Source organism: Engystomops pustulosus, chromosome 2, assembly GCF_040894005.1.
Source record: "Engystomops pustulosus chromosome 2, aEngPut4.maternal, whole genome shotgun sequence".
Taxonomy (NCBI): domain Eukaryota; kingdom Metazoa; phylum Chordata; class Amphibia; order Anura; family Leptodactylidae; genus Engystomops; species Engystomops pustulosus.
This window is the reverse complement of record NC_092412.1, coordinates 183,206,186-183,227,509: the sequence shown is the minus strand read 5'-3', so window position 1 is coordinate 183,227,509 and position 21,324 is coordinate 183,206,186. Positions and strand designations below refer to the sequence as shown.

Genomic DNA, 21,324 nt, shown 5'->3' with positions numbered 1-21,324 from the left:
CGTCCCATTGATTCACCTACCACCCGATCTACCTTTATAGGTAGATTTGTGGTGGTAGGTGCCCTTTAATGGTTAGTCCCTATCTTCAGGCACAGAGCTGGGCAAACTCTTGCACTCCCATAGACAATGAATGGAGGTGCAAGATGCATGCTTTACCTGCCCCACCATCATTTAGTGAGAACATTCTCATCTCCTGGTTGTTAAAGTCTTTGTTGGATTAAGGTTCCAATTTATTTTGTGAGCATTACAAAAGATGTCAATACCAAATTGTTATCCCACAGAACTACACTCACCGGCCACTTTATTAGGTACACCTGTCCAACTGCTCGTTAACACTTAATTTCTAATCAGCCAATCACATGGCGGCCAATCACATGGCGACATCACATGCATTTAGGCATGTAGACATGGTCAAGACAATCTCCTGCAGTTCAAACCGAGCATCAGTATGGGGAAGAAAGGTGATTTGAGTGCCTTTGAACGTGGCATGGTTGTTGGTGCCAGAAGGGCTGGTCTGAGTATTTCAGAAACTGATCTACTGGGATTTTCATGCACAACCATCTCTAGGGTTTACAGAGAATGGTCTTAAAAAGAAAAAACATCCAGTGAGCGGCAGTTCTGTGGGCGGAAATGCCTTGTGGATGCCAGAGGAGAATGGGCAGACTGGTTCGAGCTGATAGAAAGGCAACAGTGACTCACATCGCCACCCGTTACAAGCAAGCTAGGCAGAAGAGCATCTCTGAACGCACAGTACGTCGAACTTTGAGGCAGATGGGCTACAGCAGCAGAAGACCACACCAGGTGCCACTCCTTTCAGCTAAGAACAGGAAACTGGGGCTACAATTTGCACAAGCTCATCGAAATTGGACAGTAGAAGATTGGAAAAACGTTGCCTAGTCTGATGAGTCTCGATTTCTGCTGCGACATTCAGATGGTAGGGACAGAATTTGGCGTCAACAACATGAAAGCATGGATCCATCCTGCCTTGTATCAAAGGTTCAGTCTGCTGGTGGTGGTGTCATGGTGTGGGGAATATTTTCTTGGCATTCTTTGGGCCCCTTGGTACCAATTGAGCATCGTTGCAATGCCACAGCCTACCTGAGTATTGTTGCTGACCATGTCCATCCCTTTATGACCACAATGTACCCAACATCTGATGGCTACTTTCAGCAGGATAATGCGCCATGTCATAAAGCTGGAATCATCTCAGACTGGTTTCTTGAACATGACAATGAGTTCACTGTACTCAAATGGCCTCCACAGTCACCAGATCTCAATCCAATAGAGCATCTTTGGGATGTGGTGGAGCGGGAGATTCGCATCATGGATGTGCAGCCGAAAAATCTGCGGCAACTGTGTGATGCCATCATGTCAATATGGACCAAACTCTCTGAGGAATGCTTCCAGCACCTTGTTGAATCTATGCCATGAAGAATTGAGGCAGTTCTGAAGGCAAAAGGGGGTTCAACCCGTTACTAGCATGGTGTACCTAATAAAGTGGCCGGTGAGTGTAGATGGATTATAATGTGTCTGCTTAGAGAGTCCCTGCCCACAGCCTGGAATTTTGCACCTAGCAGCCTAGGGAGAGATAGGAGCTAAAACAGCAATAACACTGAGTACAATTGTAAAGTAAGGGGTCAAAATGATCTTTATAATGTTTACATCACCAGGGGATTGAGATGTGAGAATTTTCTTTGTTGGAAAACCCCTTTAAGCATCATTTTAGATGGCCATCCTAATTCCTCCCCTTCCCCACAGTAAACTACCATCCAACAGCTGCTGGATGCTAAAGTAAGGTGCACGATCACTTTACTTCAATGGGACTGACCTATAAAACAGGCCACATGTCCAATGTCTGGTGCTATACATTGTACTGCAATGAGCTTTGTATGGAGTGTAGATGTCTTCTTTGGGAATGATATTTAGAACCAGGATCAGATTGTGAATGCCCAAACCCAGTACACCCAGCACATATTAATTGATACTAAAGGTAAATCAACAAATATTTGATCTAAAAAAAAAACAAAAACAAACCTCAAGTCAATAATAAATGTAGTCCCTATTAGTACATAATACATTATATAGGGTGGCACGGTGGCTGAGTGAGTAGCACTTCTGCCTTACAGCACTGGGGTCCTGGGTTTGATTCCCACCCAGGTCAACATCTGCAAAGAGTTTGTATGTTCTCTCCGTTTTTTCGTGGGTTTCCTCTGGGTACTCGGTTTCCACCCACACTCCAAAACATACTGTTAGGTTTTTTAGATTGTGAGCCCCATGGGGACAGGGACCAATTTGACATGCTTTGTGCAGCGTTGCATAATGTGTGTGCGCGCTATATAAAGAATTATTATATATATATATAAGTGGTGACAAAACTATAGCACGGGCATCTGATGTGGCTCTCAGAGTCAACTCTGTGGGGAAAAGGACTGTCGCTTCCACACAGATTGTCAGAAGGAATAAAATAAAACTTTATTTATTTATCCTAATGGGAAATTATTTGGACCTCGTGGATCCCAGAAAATTATTACACAGAAAATGAAAGGGGTTTTCCCATCTGGGCATTCACATTTAATTTAATTCATTTGCCACATATAAACATTTCTTCAATTGATTATTATTAAAAAAAAATGTTCCTGTGTGAAGATAATTTCTCATAAATGTAGCCATATTGTCCCTTAGAAACCAGATAGCTTCCTCGGATACGACCACCCCACACTCTTGCAGAGGTGGCCACACATGTGCTATGTAGTCCTGCCTGACCACCAGGATTCAGCAATCATTACCACAGGACAGCCGTGGGACATGTAGTAACTTCCCAGACATTTCATATACCACAACCTTTTGTTTCTTTGGGCAATCACTCCAGCAGAGGTGGCCGTATCCAAGGACACAGTCTTGTTTCTAAGGGACCATATAAATTATCTTCAACGAGGTAAATTTTTTGTAATAACATCCTAAGGAAGAAATGTATATGTATGGAAATTAATCAAACTGAATGTTAATGCCCAGACGAGAATACGTTGTTTCTTTCACCCCAGTCCACAAGCTACCAAATTATTTCCTTATATTATTTGCTGCTGCTGTAGTCAACAATTTCTGAATTATCTGAAATTTTTTTAAGGTGGCAGGAGCTTGAGCTGTGTCCAAAATCTGTATAAAAGTGTAAAAAGAAATGGGCACAGTACCGAGCCTTATGGTCCCCCCCCCCCCCCCATTGCTTACAACTGTATTGCACCATTCCCATTTGTGAAAACTGATCTGTTTTTTTTAAGTTTTCAAAGGGGTATTTCTATTTGAGAAAATTAATGTTATTGTTCATATGAGGAAGAGTTATGCAATTTTCCAATATCCTTTCTGTATCAATTCTTCACAGTTTTCTAGATCTCTGCTGGCTGTCATTCTATTATAAGTTTCCATGTTTATTTCCAGTGGACAGAAATCTGTCCCTAGTCACACAGGTACCCTGCTCGTTACATCACACAGCTCTGATTACTCTCTGTGATACTAACAAGCCGTGCACCTGTGTGACCATGGTCAGGTTTCCCTGGAAGTAAACATAAAAGCTTTCTATGAAATAAAAGCAAGCAGAAATTTGAAAAACTGTGAGGAATTGATACAGAAAGTATATTGGAAAGTTATAACTTTTCATCTTACAAACAATGCTATTAAACTGCTAAAATGGGAATACTCCTTTAGCCCCTTAACCCCGAAGCCACTTTTCACCTTCCTGACACGGCCCATTTTTTTTCAAATCTGCCCTGTACCACTATAAATGGTTATAACTTCGGAATGCTTTAACATATCCAAGTGATTTGGAATAGTTTTCTCGTGACACTTTATACTTAATGTTAGTTAAAATATTTCGGTGGTATGTGTTGCGTCTATTTATGAAAAAAAACAGATATTTGGTGAAAATTTGGAAAAAGTCTTGATTTTTGAAATTGAAAATTTCCATATGTAGTCATAACAGCACAAAAAAAAAACCTTGAAAACTAACATTAACTGCATGTCTGCTTTTTGTCTCCATGTTTTTTTATGTATTCTCTCATTTTTGGAAGAGGTTATGGGGCTTTGAATTTTGAAGAACAAATTTCTCAAATTTTCATAAAAAACACAAAATCAGGCTTTTGCAGGACCTGCTTAGATTTCAAGTCACTTTAAGAGGCCTACATAAAAGTAAAACCCCATGAAATTACCCCAATATAAAAAAACTACACCGCTCAATGTATGTAAAACAACTTTCATGAAGTTTGTTAACCCTTTGATTATTTTACAGGGGATAAAACAAAATCGGATGCAATTTTAAAATTAAAATTTTTTTGTCTAAATGAATGTGTTTTTCAAAAAATGTACAAATTCTCAGTGGATAAAATACCAAAACGCTCCACAAAGTTTGTTACCCAATTTCTCCTCCGTGTAACAATACACTGGTAAACTGTTGTATGGGCACACGTCAGGACATTGAAGGGAAGCTGCGCCATTCAGAGCAGATTATGCATTGTCCCTTTTTATTGGCTGTACAATCTTTATTTTTTTTGGAAATTTGGACAAATAAGGGCTTATTTTTTGCGACATCAGATGCACTTTACAAATACTTCATTTAAGTGGGTTATAAGTTCATTGGTGAGATTTTATTAACTCTTAAAGGGAACCTGTCACCAGGAGACCCATTTTTAGCACTCCCCACAGAGCATAGTACATACACTGCCAAAGTGTTTTTGTATAAAAAATTGGTTTTACAGAAAAAATAAGTTACATTGTACCTTTCATTAGCATCTGCTGTGTGACTAGGCAGTTGCCAAATGGGAGGGGCTGGAAAGGAGCAGTCCCCCCCCCCCTTTGGGAAACATGTGACCTTTTCAAATATATGAATAACTCCCATCACTCGGGATTGGCTGTAGAGGAGCAGGGGGCGTCGCTAAGCCAAGTGATGGGTGTTCATATATTTGAAAAGGTCACATGGCGTAACTGTTCCCCATGGGTGGGGGGGGGGGGGACTGCTCCTTTCCAGCCCCTCCCATTTGGCAACTGCCTAGTCACACAGCACATGCTAATTAAAGGTACAATATAACATATCTTTTTTCCGTAAAACCAATTTTAATACAAAAACACTTTGGCATTGTATGTACTACGCTCTGTGGGGACTGGAGGAGTGCTAAAAATGGATCTCCTGGTGACAGGTTCCCTTGAAATGTATGTAGGAAAAAATATCGTAAATTTTGGTTTCTTTTCTTCTTGTAGCTTTTTGGCGCCGTTCACCATACCATAAAAATAATATTAAATCTTTATTCTATGGATCACTACAGAAAGTACTCAAGTCATCCTCCTACAGTACCAAGGAACGCAGAACGTGCTAGTTCCTATTTTAAATCAACACATCCTAGGCTGCTGGAAGGTTTGTGGTTCCTCGAGAGAAGCTATGATCAATATGAATTTTCCCTCCTTTCTACAATATTGGTTTTCTCAGATGCCAATATTGTTGAAAATTGTCACTGGCAATTCACAATAAACAAATGGGTTTTAGATTGCAGTATGGGTACTCTGGCTCTCAAAGGTTTTCCATCACTGCTCTATGTGCATCTATCTTAGTACATCATAACGATATTAAAAACTAGCAAATATTAAAAAGTTTATTGACCACATTTATGAAATGTAAAAAAACACATTTTATAAAACAAAGGATAAACACAAAGAAAAATACATACTAAGACATGCCTTTATGTCAGGCACATAATGATTCAGACATACATTTGTATTATGCACAGTATTATTAAAGGATTCAAAGCAAATAACAATAACAGATGATTGGATTGACTAAGACTACTGCTGAACTAGCAATGCATACACACAAACATACATATATATACACTATGTAACATTGTAGATGGCCATTATTAGCTGGTGACAGGTTCCAATAGCCTATGCCTTGCTGATATTAAAAATTTGTTTGTCAGCATTTTTAATCATTTCAGTAATAGTTTAATTTACATCACGTGGCTTCCTGACAAGAGCATGTGGCGAGTCCCCAGGGAGAAGCAGCTGCAGCCGGTATGCGCCTGTGTAAGTCTTCTACTTCACACTCATCCACCTCCCTCACCCCTCTCCACGTTCCATAATAGAGGAAGATTGCATGAGGAGACACAGGCACACACTCAACCCCACCAGGTAATGTAAAATAAGTGCTATCACCAGCTAAAAATGACATTCCATGTGACAGGTTTGCTTTAAGGCAGGAAGAATAGAAAAAGGAGAAACCTGCAAGTTTATAACTGAATTATGAGGTTATTCACCAATTTTCCTGTAGTTGAGATATTACCCTGTACATTTGAATAATAATGTCAGCAGCAGCCTGATCCAGACACAGAAATGTCATTTATGTTGATGTATTCCCCCTGTGGTGGGAAAGAGGAACGTCTGGATTCTCTTGTCTCCATCATTCTTTCAATAAGGACTCTGCAACATATATTAGATTATAAGAAACAAAATGGGGTAGATTTATCACAAGAAATATACATATCTTACATGTATAGTCAGGATATTTTTATATTCCATCTTTTAATTCTATTAAAGTACTGTCTTACATATTTTACACTGTCGCTTTGGCACTCAAACGTGATTCACTTGCACTATTTTGTGCGTTTCTTTTTACATCTATTTCCCTTTTTAATTAAATGTACTCATCTACTGTATTCTTGAATTTTCGTTGCCAGATTTTGATTTAAGACGTTGTTGATCCTTATATGTATATACGCTATGTGTGCCTACTATTGGCGATGCTGCCCGACACGCACAGTTAGCCTCTACTATCTGTAACGCTCGAGTCCAACGTGCTTATTAGAGGTATATTACTATTATTGCCCCCGGAGAGGGGCAGAACTATTAGTGTCTGTGTGCTTACTGGGATATACCCCAAAGCCTAAAATGGGAATCGTGTTGGGGAGCATCTCTTGGCCTATTTACTTCATTTGTACGTCTGTCTGCAACTGCATCTTATTTGTGGCTATGTGTATGTCAAGCCCATCAATTAAAAAAAATAAATAAAGATGCATCTATTTCTGCTGTGATTGTGCATTATATAAGCCAATGGCAGCCATGAGCTAGTTGTCATTTTTGTTGCTAGATCACATGCCACATGCTATTTATGGCATGTTTAAAGTAGTCTTCTGCATTCACCAGATGTCTTGCTGTACTTCTCCATACATGCGTACCTGCAACCTGAACACGCAAAGAAATGCTCCATAATATTCCATACTAGTGAGCAGAGCATACTGGCTATATAGTACTTATACATCCAACATAGACTAGCATCAGAAGGGAGAGAATAAAAACATTTATACAGCCACACCATAGTGATGGATTAAATTTCCTTATTCCACATTGCTTGCTCCTGCCAGCTGCGTCAATGTGGGATATTTATCATTGGATTTCCAAGACTTTTTTTGGTATGAAAGGGCCTCATTGATTAAAAGTTTATAATTTTTAGTAAAGAAAATGCTCTGGTCTGGACATTTCATGGAATCATGAAAGAACCCGCACTATCCTACTTGCCCCAGAAATTGCCTGGGTTCCCAAGTTTATTACTTTTTGTTTTTAAATGAACTCTACCATGAAAAATCAAGCATGATAAACCTGGGACACTTACTAATAGATCCAGACACACTGACTATGGTACTTTTAAAAACCAAAGTTTATTTATTTTTTTTACACAATACCAAGTCAGGTCGGGGGGCCGTGGCCGCCATCATACACCGTCACACAAGCGTATCTATGAGCAAGGGACCCTGGCTTTATCATGCTTGATTTTGATTGTAGATTTCCTTTAAAGGTGGATTCACATGTGGCATTAACATTTGCGTTTTCAAACGCAACACAACAGCTGAGACACCGCGTGTACAAAACAAATGTGTCACATGTTGGTAACAGGTTAAACGCTATTCAAAAGTCTTACAATGATGAAGGGCTTCATACACTGGGACAATATACTTATACTCTCCCCTTCCGCCATCGCTTTATGTTACAATAGGGAACATACTCACTTCATTGATTCATTAATGTTTTTATTATCCTTGACCGATGTCTCTGTCCATCCAATAAAGTTATTTTCCTTACTGAATTTATCAATTTGCTCTTTGGTCAATGCCCATGGTGAAAGATCGCACTGAAAAAGACAGAAAAGAACAAATCTTATAGGTTCAGTTTTCTAACTAACACAAGAGAAAAGAAAGTAAGAAAACTTTTTGTAATTGAGGACGCTTCCAAATTAGTGCATTTCTGAATTTTGTGACTAGCATTAGACTAATCCATTGTAGGCCTTTCAGTGTGAAACTTTTCGCATGCTCCAATTTTGCACGGCCAGCGTGTAACAAACGCCCTAAACATATCTGCTCCTTTTTTAGCTTCTCATTCCCTGGTTTTTACAAAAAAAGGATTTAAAAAAAAATTGTAAATTAGCCTGAGGGTCTCCTGGTTTCATAGGTTTTAATGGAGCTTGGAGCCCCTCCGACTCATTTGCATAATTTTTGAAGTCGTTAATTATTACAAGAACATAAGAAGAGCAGATCCTGGGAGAGGGAGCACACACCAGTATGTCAGTGCTTGGTTTACAATCCTTCATCCTGGTGGTAGATTTACTTTAAAGAAAATCTACCATCGGGAATCTCATTTCTGAAGCAGTTCCCATGGAAGGCCCCACCTCCCTACACCATCCATGGCCATAAAACACATGTGTTAAGAAACACGTGTTAACATTGCATTAACATGTTAGCATGTGTTAACACTGTTAGCAATGCGTCACCACATACAATTTGTAAACATCTATGTAGTCAGGCAAATCTCCTCTTCAAAGCTATTTGGAAATGCATGTGTTACTGCCACGTATGAATGCACCCTATGAATGCAGAGGGTGCATGAACTTCTGTAAGCCAAGTCCTTCCTGCAGCTTCTTCTATATTCCGCCTTCAGCTGACAGGCTGGAGGGGGCACACTTCAAACGCCTATATCTCCCTAAGCACGGTACATAGAAACACATCCTTTTTATGCACTGGGCATGTGCAACAAGGACTTACATAGCCGTATGGCAATCGTGAAGTGGTTAAAAACAAACAGACGCTATGGTCACATTTACCCAGGGCATCTGAGTTTAACCCCTTAGCGCTCTGCGCAGTAGCTGTACTGCACCGAGTCCTGCGAATAGCGCTCAGGACAGTACAGCTACTGCGCAGAGACTATCGGGGATCGTGGGATGTCAGCGGTAATCTACCGCTGACATCCCCGGCTAACACCCGCGGTCGGAGTGGGCTCCGATTGCGGGTGTTTAACATGCCTTCCGGGGGACTTTCCCCCACGATTGGTGCCCCCGGGGGCGCTGATCGTTGCTTTGCCATCTGTGGGGTCCGATCGGGACCCCAGAGATGCCTGAAGGCAGTGCCTTTGAACGCCTTCAGTGCCTTTGAAGGCGTTTGTGACGTCATCTTAAAAGGCACAGTGCCAGCCTGCTTGTTCATGTCTCATGGTGCAACAAGAATAAAAAAAATTAAAAAAAAAAGTTTTTCAATAAAAAATAAGTTTACAAATCACTAAAAATGCCCATAAGCCCTAAAACATCTAAAGAGACCTATAACGCTCAAAAGTCTAAATCATAACACAAACCCCACATATATAGTATCACCGCGTCCGTAACAATCCGTAGAATAAAATTAAATTACTATTGAACCCATAAGATGAACGCCGTAAAAAAAACTAAAAAAAAAAAAACTTAAAAACCTGCCAAAAATTATGATTTTTCCTATTGAATCCCACTAAAAACGCAATAAAAAGTGATCAACAAAACATATGTACTCCAGAATGATACCGTTTTAAAGGAAACCTACCACTTGAAGTGGCAGGTTTCCGATGGCAATACAGAGCACCAGCTCAGGGTGAGCTGGTGCCGGAGCTTATTTTAGTTAGTGTTTTAAACCGCTCGGCGCTTACCGTGCACGCGGCTCTCATTCACTTCCTATGTAGCCGCGTGCACGGTAAGCGCCGAGCGCGTACCTGCCTGCGCCGGCTATAAAGTTTAAAAAGTGTTTTAAACCGCGATACCGCGGTTTAAAACACTAACTAAAATAAGCTCCGGCACCAGCTCACCCTGAGCTGGTGCCCGGTATTGCCATCGGAAACCTGCCACTACAAGTGGTAGGTTTCCTTTAAAGAACAACATGTCCCGCAAAAAAACAAGCCATCAACCAGCTCTGTAGCCACAAAAGTAAAAATGTTATGCCACTTGGAAGACGGAGATGCAAAAATGACACATTAGGGTTTTATTTGGCAATTTTAGTAAAACATAAGAAAAAATATTCATGTGTGGTATCCCCTTAATCCTATCGATCCATAGAATAAAGATAACATGATTATTAGTCTATACGGTGAACACGAAAAAAAAAAAAAAAATGAAAAAATCCAGTACAGAATTGATGCTTTTCTACTCGTGACCTCAAAAAAAGTTCCTAAATTTTCAACAATAGGGGATAACAACCCCAAAATGGTAAAACTGGAAAAAGCATCTCATCCCGCAAAAAAAATGCCGTCACATGGCCCCAATAACGAAAAAGCTAAAATTTTATAGCCTACAAAACGGGCCAATGAGGAAACTAAAATCCTGGCAGCTGCAGGGTGCTCCTTCCCTTCTGCGCCTCGCTGTGCGCCCATAAAACAAGTAACGTCCACATGTGGGGGGTCTTTGCACTCAGGAGAAATTTCATAACAAATTGTATGGTGGGTTTTCTCTTTTTATCTTTTTGGAAATGTGTAAATTTTAAGGCTAAATGAACGTATAACCGACAAATTTCACCTCTATTTTGATTCAATTAATATGAAGATCTCAAGGGGTTAACGATCTTCCTAAAAGCTGTTTCTGTAGGCTTGAAGGGTGCAGATTTGAAAATGGGTTGATTATATAGGGGGGTTTTAATGCCAAATATGTAAAATTTCATTTAAAACTGTATTTATCCCCAAAATAGTCAATTCTGAAAATACAGAAAATCGATAAATGAATTTGTAAGCTGCGTGACGTCAAAATAAATTATCCAGACATTTCAAAAATGATGGAAATGTAAAGTAGACATATGGGAAATGTTATTGAGCAATTTATTTAAGTGGCAAATCTATCTGCCTGAAAACGCAATGATTTCGAATTTCACATTTTTCAAAAAAAATCTTTTTTTTTTTTTAAAACACAAAACTTATCATCCAACATTTACCACTAAAATGAAGTACAACATGTGAGGAAAAAAAACTATCTCAGCATTGTTTTGATAAGTAACAGTGTTCATAAATTAATAAATTACAACCATATAAAGCAACTGAGCTTTAAGCTACAAAATGGCTGCGTCCTTAAGGGGTTAAAGGAAATCTACCGTTGGGAAACTACTTATTTAAAGAGTTCCCAATGCATATTGCCTAATGCTGCAGCAACTGCACCCAGTTTTTGGCTCAAAGCTTAACTGTGAAGTTATAATGATTTTACCAAATTATTTTATGTGACTCCCTTTGGAAAGAAAATGAAGAGCAGCACAGAGTAGGCATCGTTCTGTTTTTAAAGTTATGGTATTTTATGTTCTGAAAGTGTTTGACAAAAATCTTTCTCCCCAGAGGTGAAGTGGGCGTAGACTAATGTCTGTCAGTCTATGCCTTCAAGCTGAGGCTAGTTAGCTTGCCCACAGATCCCATGATGCCTTGTGTTCTCTCTCAAAGTAAATTTATCTTCAAATTCATTTAGTTTCCCACAAGTAAATCCACTGAATACTGTATAGTGCACATACAGGATGTTATGGTGACCAGCCTGGCAGCTCTCATCACATGGAGGAGCAGGGAACATGTAACAAGTGGTAGAGATCATATGTAAACCAGTTACATGAAGTCTATAGCCAATGCTGTGTGAGCACCAAGAGTTAAAGGGGTTGTCCAAGTTCTGAAAAAAAAAAACTAAAGGTGGCCGGGAGAGGGCTGCTTAAAAAAAAATAAAAGTCCTACTTACCTTCCGGTGCCCTCCGGTATCCCTCCGGACTCTGCTTCCGGCCGGACCCGACAACCTTCCGGCCCCCATTTACAATGCTGTGAATAGGGACGGATAGGCGTGCCCGGCCACGGCCGGCAACTGAGTCCTGCGCTGCTCCGGCTGCCATGTTTGTTTACATGGCGCCCGGACCGGAGTGACAGCAGTGCTGGATACCGGAGGGCACCGGAAGGTAAGTAGGACTTTATTTTTTTTAAATAGCCCTCTCCCGGCCATCTTTAGTTTTTTAATGGCTTATCTGCACAGAGCTTGTACTGCTGATGATAAGGTGGGGGAGGGGCTGCAGCATGAGACAGAGAAAGTTCTGTAGAATCACAGACTGGGATGGAGAAACTGATAGGACACAGGGGAGATCTTGTACCTTACTATAGCAGCTATTGCAGCACTAAGAATCTGAGGGCTATAGCAAGTAAACGGCTGTATATAGTTAAAGGGGTATTCTGGGAATATGAACGTCTGATACAAAAACCCATGATGATATAAATAAATGAATGTCATTAGTCACAAAATGGAGCTCAATTGGTTTTATTTTACGATTCAGAAAATTTTATGGCCTCTCTAAAGTATGAGTTATCACCAAGATGTATGCCACCGGGGAATCCGATCCCTCCTGCCGCTGCCCGGGGTCCCGACGAGTGACCCGAGGCTGTTGGCTCCTCTTCTCGCCGGGTCCTGCCTTCCTGGCAGGACCCGGCTGTAAGTAACTGAGCATGCGCGGCAAGCTCAGTTACTTACACTTGTATTGCAGTGTATAGTGTATAGCAGTGTAGAGGCTTGAATAAGCGATCGGATGATCGCTTGTTCAAGCCAAAAGGTGGAAAATATGTGAAAGTAAAAAAAAAAAAAAAAAAAAAAAAAAAGATTATTTTATTTAATTATTATAAAATGATTTAAAGTCCCATAATCTCCCCAGTTACACATATAATGCAAATACAGTATATAAAACACAAAAACATGAAAAATGTACATATTTGGTATCACCGTGTCCGTATTAATCTGTACAATAAATCTAAATCAATATTGAACCCGCTCGGTGAACGATGAAAAAAAAAAAAAACTACGAAAAACTTCCCGTAATATACAATTTTCCATCAAACACCATCACAAAAAATGTTCTAAAAAGTGATCAAAAAAAGCTACATTCCCTAATATGATACGACTGAAAAGAACAACTCTTTTCGCAAAAAATAAGCCCTCAACCAGGTCTGACAACATAAAAATACAGAAGTTATGGCCCTAAAAAGTTGTCAATAGTAAAAACAATGCGATATTCTCCAATATTGGTTTTGCTCAGGAAAATTGAGCAAAGATAAGAAAAACTATAAATGAGGTAACACCGCAATCGTAGTGAACCAGAGAATAAAGAGAAAATATTATTTTTACATGAGCAGGGGGAAAAAAATGCTAAAAATCCAAAATAAAAATTGATGATTTTATTTGTGCCCCCCTTGAAATAGTTAATAAAATCTCATGAATAAGCTATGGACCCCCTAAATGAATTATATATACATTGTATCTCATTCCGTAAAAAATAAGCCCTCATATGTTTGCATTACCAAAAAAAATAAAAATGTATAGGTAGTACAATGTGACAATACAAATCTGCAGTGAATGGCGCCTCCATTCATTCTATACTTGGCCGTGCGCCTGTACAGAAGTTTACCACCACATATGGGGTATCAGAGGAATTGGGCATCAAGCGTTGCAGTGCGTTTCATCATTTAATTTATTCGGAAACTGTCAGTTTGGCCTAAATGAATGTATTTTCCCAAAAAATTCCATAGTTTCTAAATCGCAGGTCCATATGGTTTTAACCCATGTGAAACACTTAAAGGGTTAATGGACTTAATAGAAGTTGTTTTACATACGTTGAGGGGTGAAGTTTCTATAGTGGGGTAATTTATGGGGTTTTACTATTATTTAGGCCTTACAAAGTCACTTGGAAGCTGAGTTTTCCCTCAAAATGTGAGTTTTGGCAATTTTCATGAAAATAAGAAAAATCGCACCTAAAGTTCTGCGCCTCATAACATACTAGAAAAATGACCGGAAGCATAAAATATCATCCCAACATAAAGCAGACATTCCGTAAATGTAATTTATCAAGCTTTTTGGTAGTTTTACTTCCTGTCTGGAAAGCAGAACATTTCAAACTTGGAAAATGAAGAATTTTTACAAACTTTTGCCAAATTTTCACTTTTTTTCAGAACGAATCGCAAAACGTATCACTTACATTTTATAACTAACATGAAGTACAATGTATCACGAGAAAACATTCTCAAAATCACCGGGATATGTTAAAGCGTTCCGAAGTTATAACCAATTATCGTGAGGCATGTCAGATTTGAAAAATCGAGTCTGGTCATTGAGCTGAAAACTAGTGTCGGTGATAAGGGGTTAAAGAAAATCTACCTTTGGGAAACCACTTATTTAAATGGGTATTCCCATGAAGACAAGTTTCTAAAATATACTCTGGATAACAAAATAACACATTCTCCAATTCACTGTTATTACAAGATAAGGTCCATAGGTTTGTTCTTAAGTTGAATTTGTATGCAAGTCAAAACTGTTTTATAATTGTAGATTGAGTCAAAAAATTTTTTTGCTGTAATTGGACCAAGGATGATCAATAAAGCTTCATTACAGTCAGTTTACAGTTGATTACTGCAGTCTGGGAATATATTAAAGTATTAAGAGAGCTTAACAAGAGGTTACAATGGGCAGAGGGGTGCCTCTTTAACTAGGGGTTATTTGTAAGTCGGGTGTCCTTAAGTAGGGGACCGCCTGTATAACCAACTAGTCTCTATCAGGCCTGGTGTACACAATTTCAGGTCCCCCTAGACACCACCCTGTAACTTCTGACATGTGGTTGGGGAACCCATCTTGAATTTCTGTGTTATGGCTGAGGAGCTAAGTTTCTCTCTCTGCTCCCTGCACTCTAGCCCCACCCCCTGCAGTCCAGGATGGAGCTCACTCTCTGACACAGACAAGGAGTTCCTGCCGGCAGCAGCATAAGAACTACAAGCTACAGACAGATAAGTTCTTTAATCGGGGGAGGAAGGCACAGCAGATTTAGTGTGTTGTGGAATAGCAGAGATGTAGGAGAGCGGACTGTGTTATTGTGTGCAATAGGCATCCCATGGATCTCATCTCTGTCTGTCTCACCTCTCTTTCTATGTGTCAGATACTAGTAAATGTTCAGAAGCTAAATTAAAGTGTGTATAAACCTGTACACTGATAATCTAACCACATTGTCAGCTCACAGAACTAGATGGATCATAATGTGTCCGCTGAGTGATAGGCGCAGTCTAAAAAAAAAAAAAAAAAAAAATGCAAAATTGTGATGTAAAGGGTTAAAAATTATCTATTGTATAGTAAAACCCCTTTAAGTAGTTAAGGCAACGGATACACTATTAGTCGTTTTCCCCCCACCCCCTCAAATGCAAGTTCAAACTTGTTGCGCGTCTTCGGCATTAACAAAGCTCTGTGCAACCGATGTTGGAAATGTGCCTCTGTATGCTGAGCTCTGCGCTTGTGCAGTAGTTCGTAGACTTCGACAGCTATGCGCATAAGCTCCTCTTGACCCGTCGGCAATGCGCAGAACTCTGTTACTGTTATGCAATTTCTCCAGAGTACAGAGACACCCCATATGTTGACGGTACTTGTTGTAGCAACACACAGCAAGGCGCAGAAGGGAAGGACGGCCATGCATTAGCCATAGAAATTAGTGGTTTTTAGTCGGTTAGTGGCGCTCTTTTTTGAGCTATAAAATATTTATTTTCTGTTAATGTTTCCATGCAAGGCCTTATTTGTAGGATGAGATGCATTTTCCACTAGTACTATTTTGGGGTGGCTTTGCCCTATTGCTCAAAATTTATTAAATTTTTTTGTGGTGAGGGATGGTTGTAGAAAAACCGTCAATGTCAATACTGTAATTGATATTTTTATTTTTTTTTGCTGTTCACCATATACCCCAATGTTAAATTTATTAAACGGGTCAATATACCAAATTTCTATATTTTTGCTTACATTTTACTAATTTTGTACAATAAAACCTTGTGAAAGAAAAATTTATGATTTTCTATTTCCGCTATTACCATGTATTCAGTAATTTGCTGCTCAACAACTGATATTTGGACATACACACTATTGCATTATTAGCTTACCTTGTTTGCCAGTAGCATACATGGTATACAATCACCATTTGGTAGTGTCACTTTGGTGTCCAGGTCATTTTTCCACATTTGACAATTTCTGAATGAATCGGCATTGGTTAGGTCAAACATGATTATACAAGCAGAAGCCTGTTTATAGTAGAGTCTGGTCATAGATGTAAAGCGCTCTTGACCTGTTGATAAGAAAAAGTTATTTACCATATATGCTACATACCAAAAGAAGAAAACACTGTGGGGCAGATTTATCAAGCTGTTTGAAAGTCAGAATATTTCTAGTTGCCCATGGCAACCAATCACAGCTGAGCTTTCATTTTACCAGTGCTCATGAATATTTTAAAGGGGAGCTGTGATTGGTTGCCATGGGCAACTAGAAATATTCTGACTTTCAAACAGCTTGATAAATCTGCCCCTGTATGCCATATTCACTGGATTAAATTGTATATGAAATAAGTATTTTATTTTCATTGAAGTCCCTAGCAGGCAGAAGCAGGAAACTGCTTCCCTTTAAACACACAAAAGCAACGGGTTGTACATTATCTTGCAGTGTCAGCATCTATTTAAATCGTTTATACAGCTTTTAGACTTAAATTGATCAATAAATTTGGGGTGTTTATAGCTAAGACATAGGGCATACTGTATGAGAGATAGGAGTCACAGTTTCTAAGTTATAAGATTATAGCTATCCTATAATTGACAACATACTGTTAGCAGTTTTGTAAATAACTCAATTTTCTTTCATTCATATGCTGCTCACTTTGCAGGTATGGATATCACTTTGAGCAGGTTACAATCTCTAGCCATCACACCACTATGGCATTCCCTAGTAGAGAAAACCAAAGAATACACCGGAGGGGAAAAAACAAAATTGTCCATTCCTCAAAAACATAGAGCACAATGGCTATGATATATATTCAGATTTTCATTTAGAATTATTGGAGATGATTAGGATGTCCCAGTACTGTAAGTCTTAAGAGACCAAGGAAGTCACAATCTCAGTATTTGTTCTCCTTTGCGTTAAATGAAGATTTGAGGAAGCAAACCATGTGTTTATACAGTGCAAAAGGGGAATTGGTTTCCTCCATTAATAAGCCATAAATGAAATCTACCATCAAAATGGAGCATGATAAACCAGGGGTACTTACTCATAGATCCAAGCATCATGACTATGGTAATCTTATTACATTTGTTATTTATGGCCTCCTTCCTTCTAAAATCAACTTTTACAATTATGCCAATGAGACTGACAAGCTACTGGGGTGGTTCCCAGAGCCCCTCCTTGCTGCAGATGGAACTTTCTGTGCTGCAGTGAGATTACATCACACAGTGGTCGTGGTGGTGGGGGGGATGTTCCATGCACACTAACAGCATGAAAGGGCTCTGGGAGCGTCCCAGAAGCCTTTTGGGCTCATTAGCGGAATATTTACAAGCCAGGCAGATTTGTAAAATAATTACAGGAATGTTCCAGTTAGACACAGACATAGAAAGACTTTCATAGGCTACTCGTGAGACTGTAAATTCCCTCTAGGACCATCTTGCTCACATAGCACTTAACCCCTTTATGACCAGGTCATTGTTTTTTGCTCCCCACTGTCAAAAATTCTAAACTGTAGTATTTTTCAATTTACAGAGAGGTATGAAGGCTTGTTTTCAGTGCAACAAATTGTACTAGTGTCAGTATTAAATATTGCACTGTGAAGAGAGAAAGAATTTAAATTCACTGAAAAAAAACCTCACTCCATTTTCTTGTGGGTTTTGTTTTTACGGCTTTTACTGTGCGCTTTCACTGTGACACCTTCCCTTGAATATTTGGGTCGGTACGATCATGTGGATACCAAATTTATATAGACTATTGTTTTTAAATAGATTTTAAAAAAACAAACCTTGTGTACAAAAAAAAAAAAAATCTTAATTTAGTACAATAACTTTTTCATAGTTCAGTGCAGAGACCGCACTACCATTTTTTCAGAAGGGTAAAAACACTCCACTCACCGTCTTTGAGAAGTACTCCTCAACTCCCAGTCTTATACAGTGTAAATACACTCACCGGCCACTTTATTAGGTACACCATACTAGTAACGTGTTGGACCCCCTTTTGTCTTCAGAACTGCCTCAATTCTTCGTGGCATAGATTCAACAAGGTGCTGGAAGCATTCCTCAGAGATTCTGGTCCATATTGACATGATGGCATCACACAGTTGCCGCAGATTTGTTGGCTGCACATCCATGATGCGAATCTTCTGTTCCACCACATCCCAAAGATGCTCTATTGGATTGAGATCTGGTGACTGTGGAGGCCATTTGAGTACAGTGACCTCATTGTCATGTTCAAGAAACCAGTCTGAGATGATTCCAGCTTTATGACATGGCGCATTATCCTGCTGAAAGTAGCCATCAGATGTTGGGTACATTGTGGTCATAAAGGGATGGACATGGTCACCAACAATACTCAGGTAGGCTGTGGCGTTGCAACGATGCTCAATTTGTACTAAGGGGCCCAAAGAGTGCCAAGAAAATATTCCCCACACCATGACACCACCACCACCAGCCTGAACCGTTGATACAAGGCAGGATGGATCCATGCTTTCATGTTGTTGACGCCAAATTCTGACCGTACCATCCGAATGTCGCAGCAGGGGGGGGGGGCATAATGCTTTATTTTTTACTTTTAATTTAAAAAAAAACAACTTTTTTTTTAAATTACAACTTTTAAGGAACAACTTGTGCTGATCAGCAAACACAAAACTACATGATACATACCTGCAATATCCCATAGCTGTAGCCGAACCATTTCAGTATCCGACCAATTTATGACCTTAAGCGCAAAATCAACTAGAAAGCAAAGATATAAAGATTAAAAAAAATGTTTAATAATTCTTGATGTGCTGAATTTTTCCTTTTCAGATCCCCTTTCCAGAAACCAGACCGCTTTAAACATACTAGTCTCAAAAGTGGCTAAAAATGTTTAAAAGCTTTAATAGATGTGGTTCAAAGCTCCCCCAATATGGTTAGTTCAGGAGATGAATAGGATACAGTACTGACAAGTAGAAAACAGAAAAACTGTGGAAAACACACTTTTTATTTTCAAACCCAGGAACATTTTGATATGCTGGTAATACTAAGGTCTTGCTATTTTTTTGTGCAAATTGCACCAAGAATGACATGGAACATTTTTACCACAACTTGTCTCTCAAAACAGTAATAAGCCCTAAGAACTCACGAAGACAGTGATGACGTACCCTTACAAACACATCGCTAGTGTACAGGGCGGGCCTCGGCCTGATCGCATATACGTTTCCATAGACCCGAAAGATCGGTAACCAGAGCATTTTTTTTAGTGCAAGACACTGGGTTCTGGTTACTAATCGCATGGGTTTCCATAGAAACGCATATGCGATCAGACAGAGACCCGCCCTATACGCAAGTGTTTGTAAAAACAGCCATAGCGATATGTGTGACCTCACCCTTATGGGTTTGTATTAGAAATAATCAAAGAGAGGATACCTCAGTAAGCCTGGATGCACAAGACCATGTAATTTTCTTTACAAAATAAAAGATTCTCTTAGGAGAAGTTGGCTCTTGTATGACTATACTCTAAGGCCACCCAGAATTATATTGCTTCTGTATTAACTTGATCTTGACTGCCCACTCTCTCTTGATGAAGGTGGCACGCAAAAAAAAAAAAAGTTATACACCTTAAACCAATATGAACAAAAATTTGCTTAAAATACCTGGGTCAGTAAAGCCTTTTTAGGCCTAGTGACTAAGGGGTTAAAGATCTGAAACCAGGCCCTGTGCATGGAGCCCCACCAGTCCGAAACACTAGCACTGTGCTAGCATTGAGCATTATTTCTAACTGACTGGGTCTAAGGCTACATACACACGATGTATGCCCGCCGTACCGCATAAAGGTACGCTGCGGAGAGGAGCAGGGAATGAGCGCTGTTCACCCCCGCCCCTCTCCATAGGAATACACGGCGCCGCATTACGTAGAAAGATAGGACATGTCCTATCTTTCTACAGGCTACGGTACGGTGTCGCATGAGTGCTGCCCCGTACAGGGCCGTGAGCCCAAAGAAGTGTATGGGGGATGTATAAACGCTGGCCATATATATATGTCCCCCATACGTTTGTGTGAATGCAGCCTAAAGAGTGAGCTTATGATAATTGAATAACCCTTTAAAATAGAAATCTGCCAATAATCTGCAAACTAGTAGGATAGGGGGCAGCTGCACATGACAAATCTGCAGGGTGTGTGCTGAGAACACGGAGGTCAGAGATTTGCCCCACAATTAGCAGCTGCACTACTTTGTTACACCTCCGGTAGTCTCCCGGGCACAGCAATGCCACTCACCTCCCATGGTCATTTTGTAATCCTTGCCAAACACGTCATGGACGTACCTATTTAATAGGGAGGTTTTCCCAACAGAAGAATCCCCCACCACAAGAACCTTAAACAGATAGTCAAAGCTCGCCATAGCGCCGGCACCTGAGCCAGTGCATAGCACTACGTACGCATGGCAGCACACAGCTGGCACCTACTAAACACACAGCTGACTGCCTGCCCCGCCGCACACTCGCTCAGTCATGTGAGCCTCTCTACGTCCTCCTCAACAACTTGGGAGACAGTCTGAAAACTACAAATCCCAGAGATCACAGCGGCGGAAGTGCGTCACTGAGGCGGCAGCCACGTGATAGGCTATTAGTTTGCGTCTGGAATGGAGTTGCTCTTGGCATGCCGTCCATCCAGCAACTCCATTCAGGTGAATGGAGTTGCTGGTGATAGGATCTGCTGAGAGAAACTCCATTCTGTACAGTACAGAACAGAGGAGGCTTACACCAAGTACAAATAGAAATTCTATGAGCCTCATACATAATACAGTGGTGTGTAGGTGGGGAAGATCCTGCAGCTGCTGCAGAACATTTCAAAAAATAATTTAAGTTTGTGTACTGTTATTTTTTTCATTGCTGTTTATTTTTAATCTTTACAGCTTAATTGTAAAACACCGTATCACAGATCCCAAGCTTTCAAAAAATATTGTTTTTTCACTGGTCTTTTTGTGTCATAGTAACACGCGATGACGGAAATGCACCAGA

At 39.9% G+C, this 21,324-nt stretch overlaps 1 protein-coding gene across 3 annotated transcripts in view; it reads right to left on the bottom strand.

The window, feature by feature from the left end:
- Positions 1–20,875, bottom strand: part of RAB29 (RAB29, member RAS oncogene family) — a 49,089-nt gene extending 28,214 nt beyond the window's left edge. Inside the window, exons 1-5 of one of the 3 annotated variants that reach the window (XM_072137492.1) lie at positions 20,582–20,875; positions 18,988–19,059; positions 16,222–16,403; positions 8,040–8,161; positions 5,615–6,456 (exon numbers count right to left, since the gene is read on the bottom strand). In XM_072137492.1, the coding sequence (XP_071993593.1) occupies positions 6,342–6,456; positions 8,040–8,161; positions 16,222–16,403; positions 18,988–19,059; positions 20,582–20,705 (615 nt within the window). In that variant the 5' untranslated portion in view covers positions 20,706–20,875 and the 3' untranslated portion in view covers positions 5,615–6,341. Of the gene's footprint in view, positions 1–5,614; positions 6,457–8,039; positions 8,162–16,221; positions 16,404–18,987; positions 19,060–20,581 lie in introns of those variants that run through there. The other 2 variants (XM_072137489.1, XM_072137490.1) reach the window with 2 other exon arrangements.
- Positions 20,876–21,324: the final 449 nt, after the last annotated feature.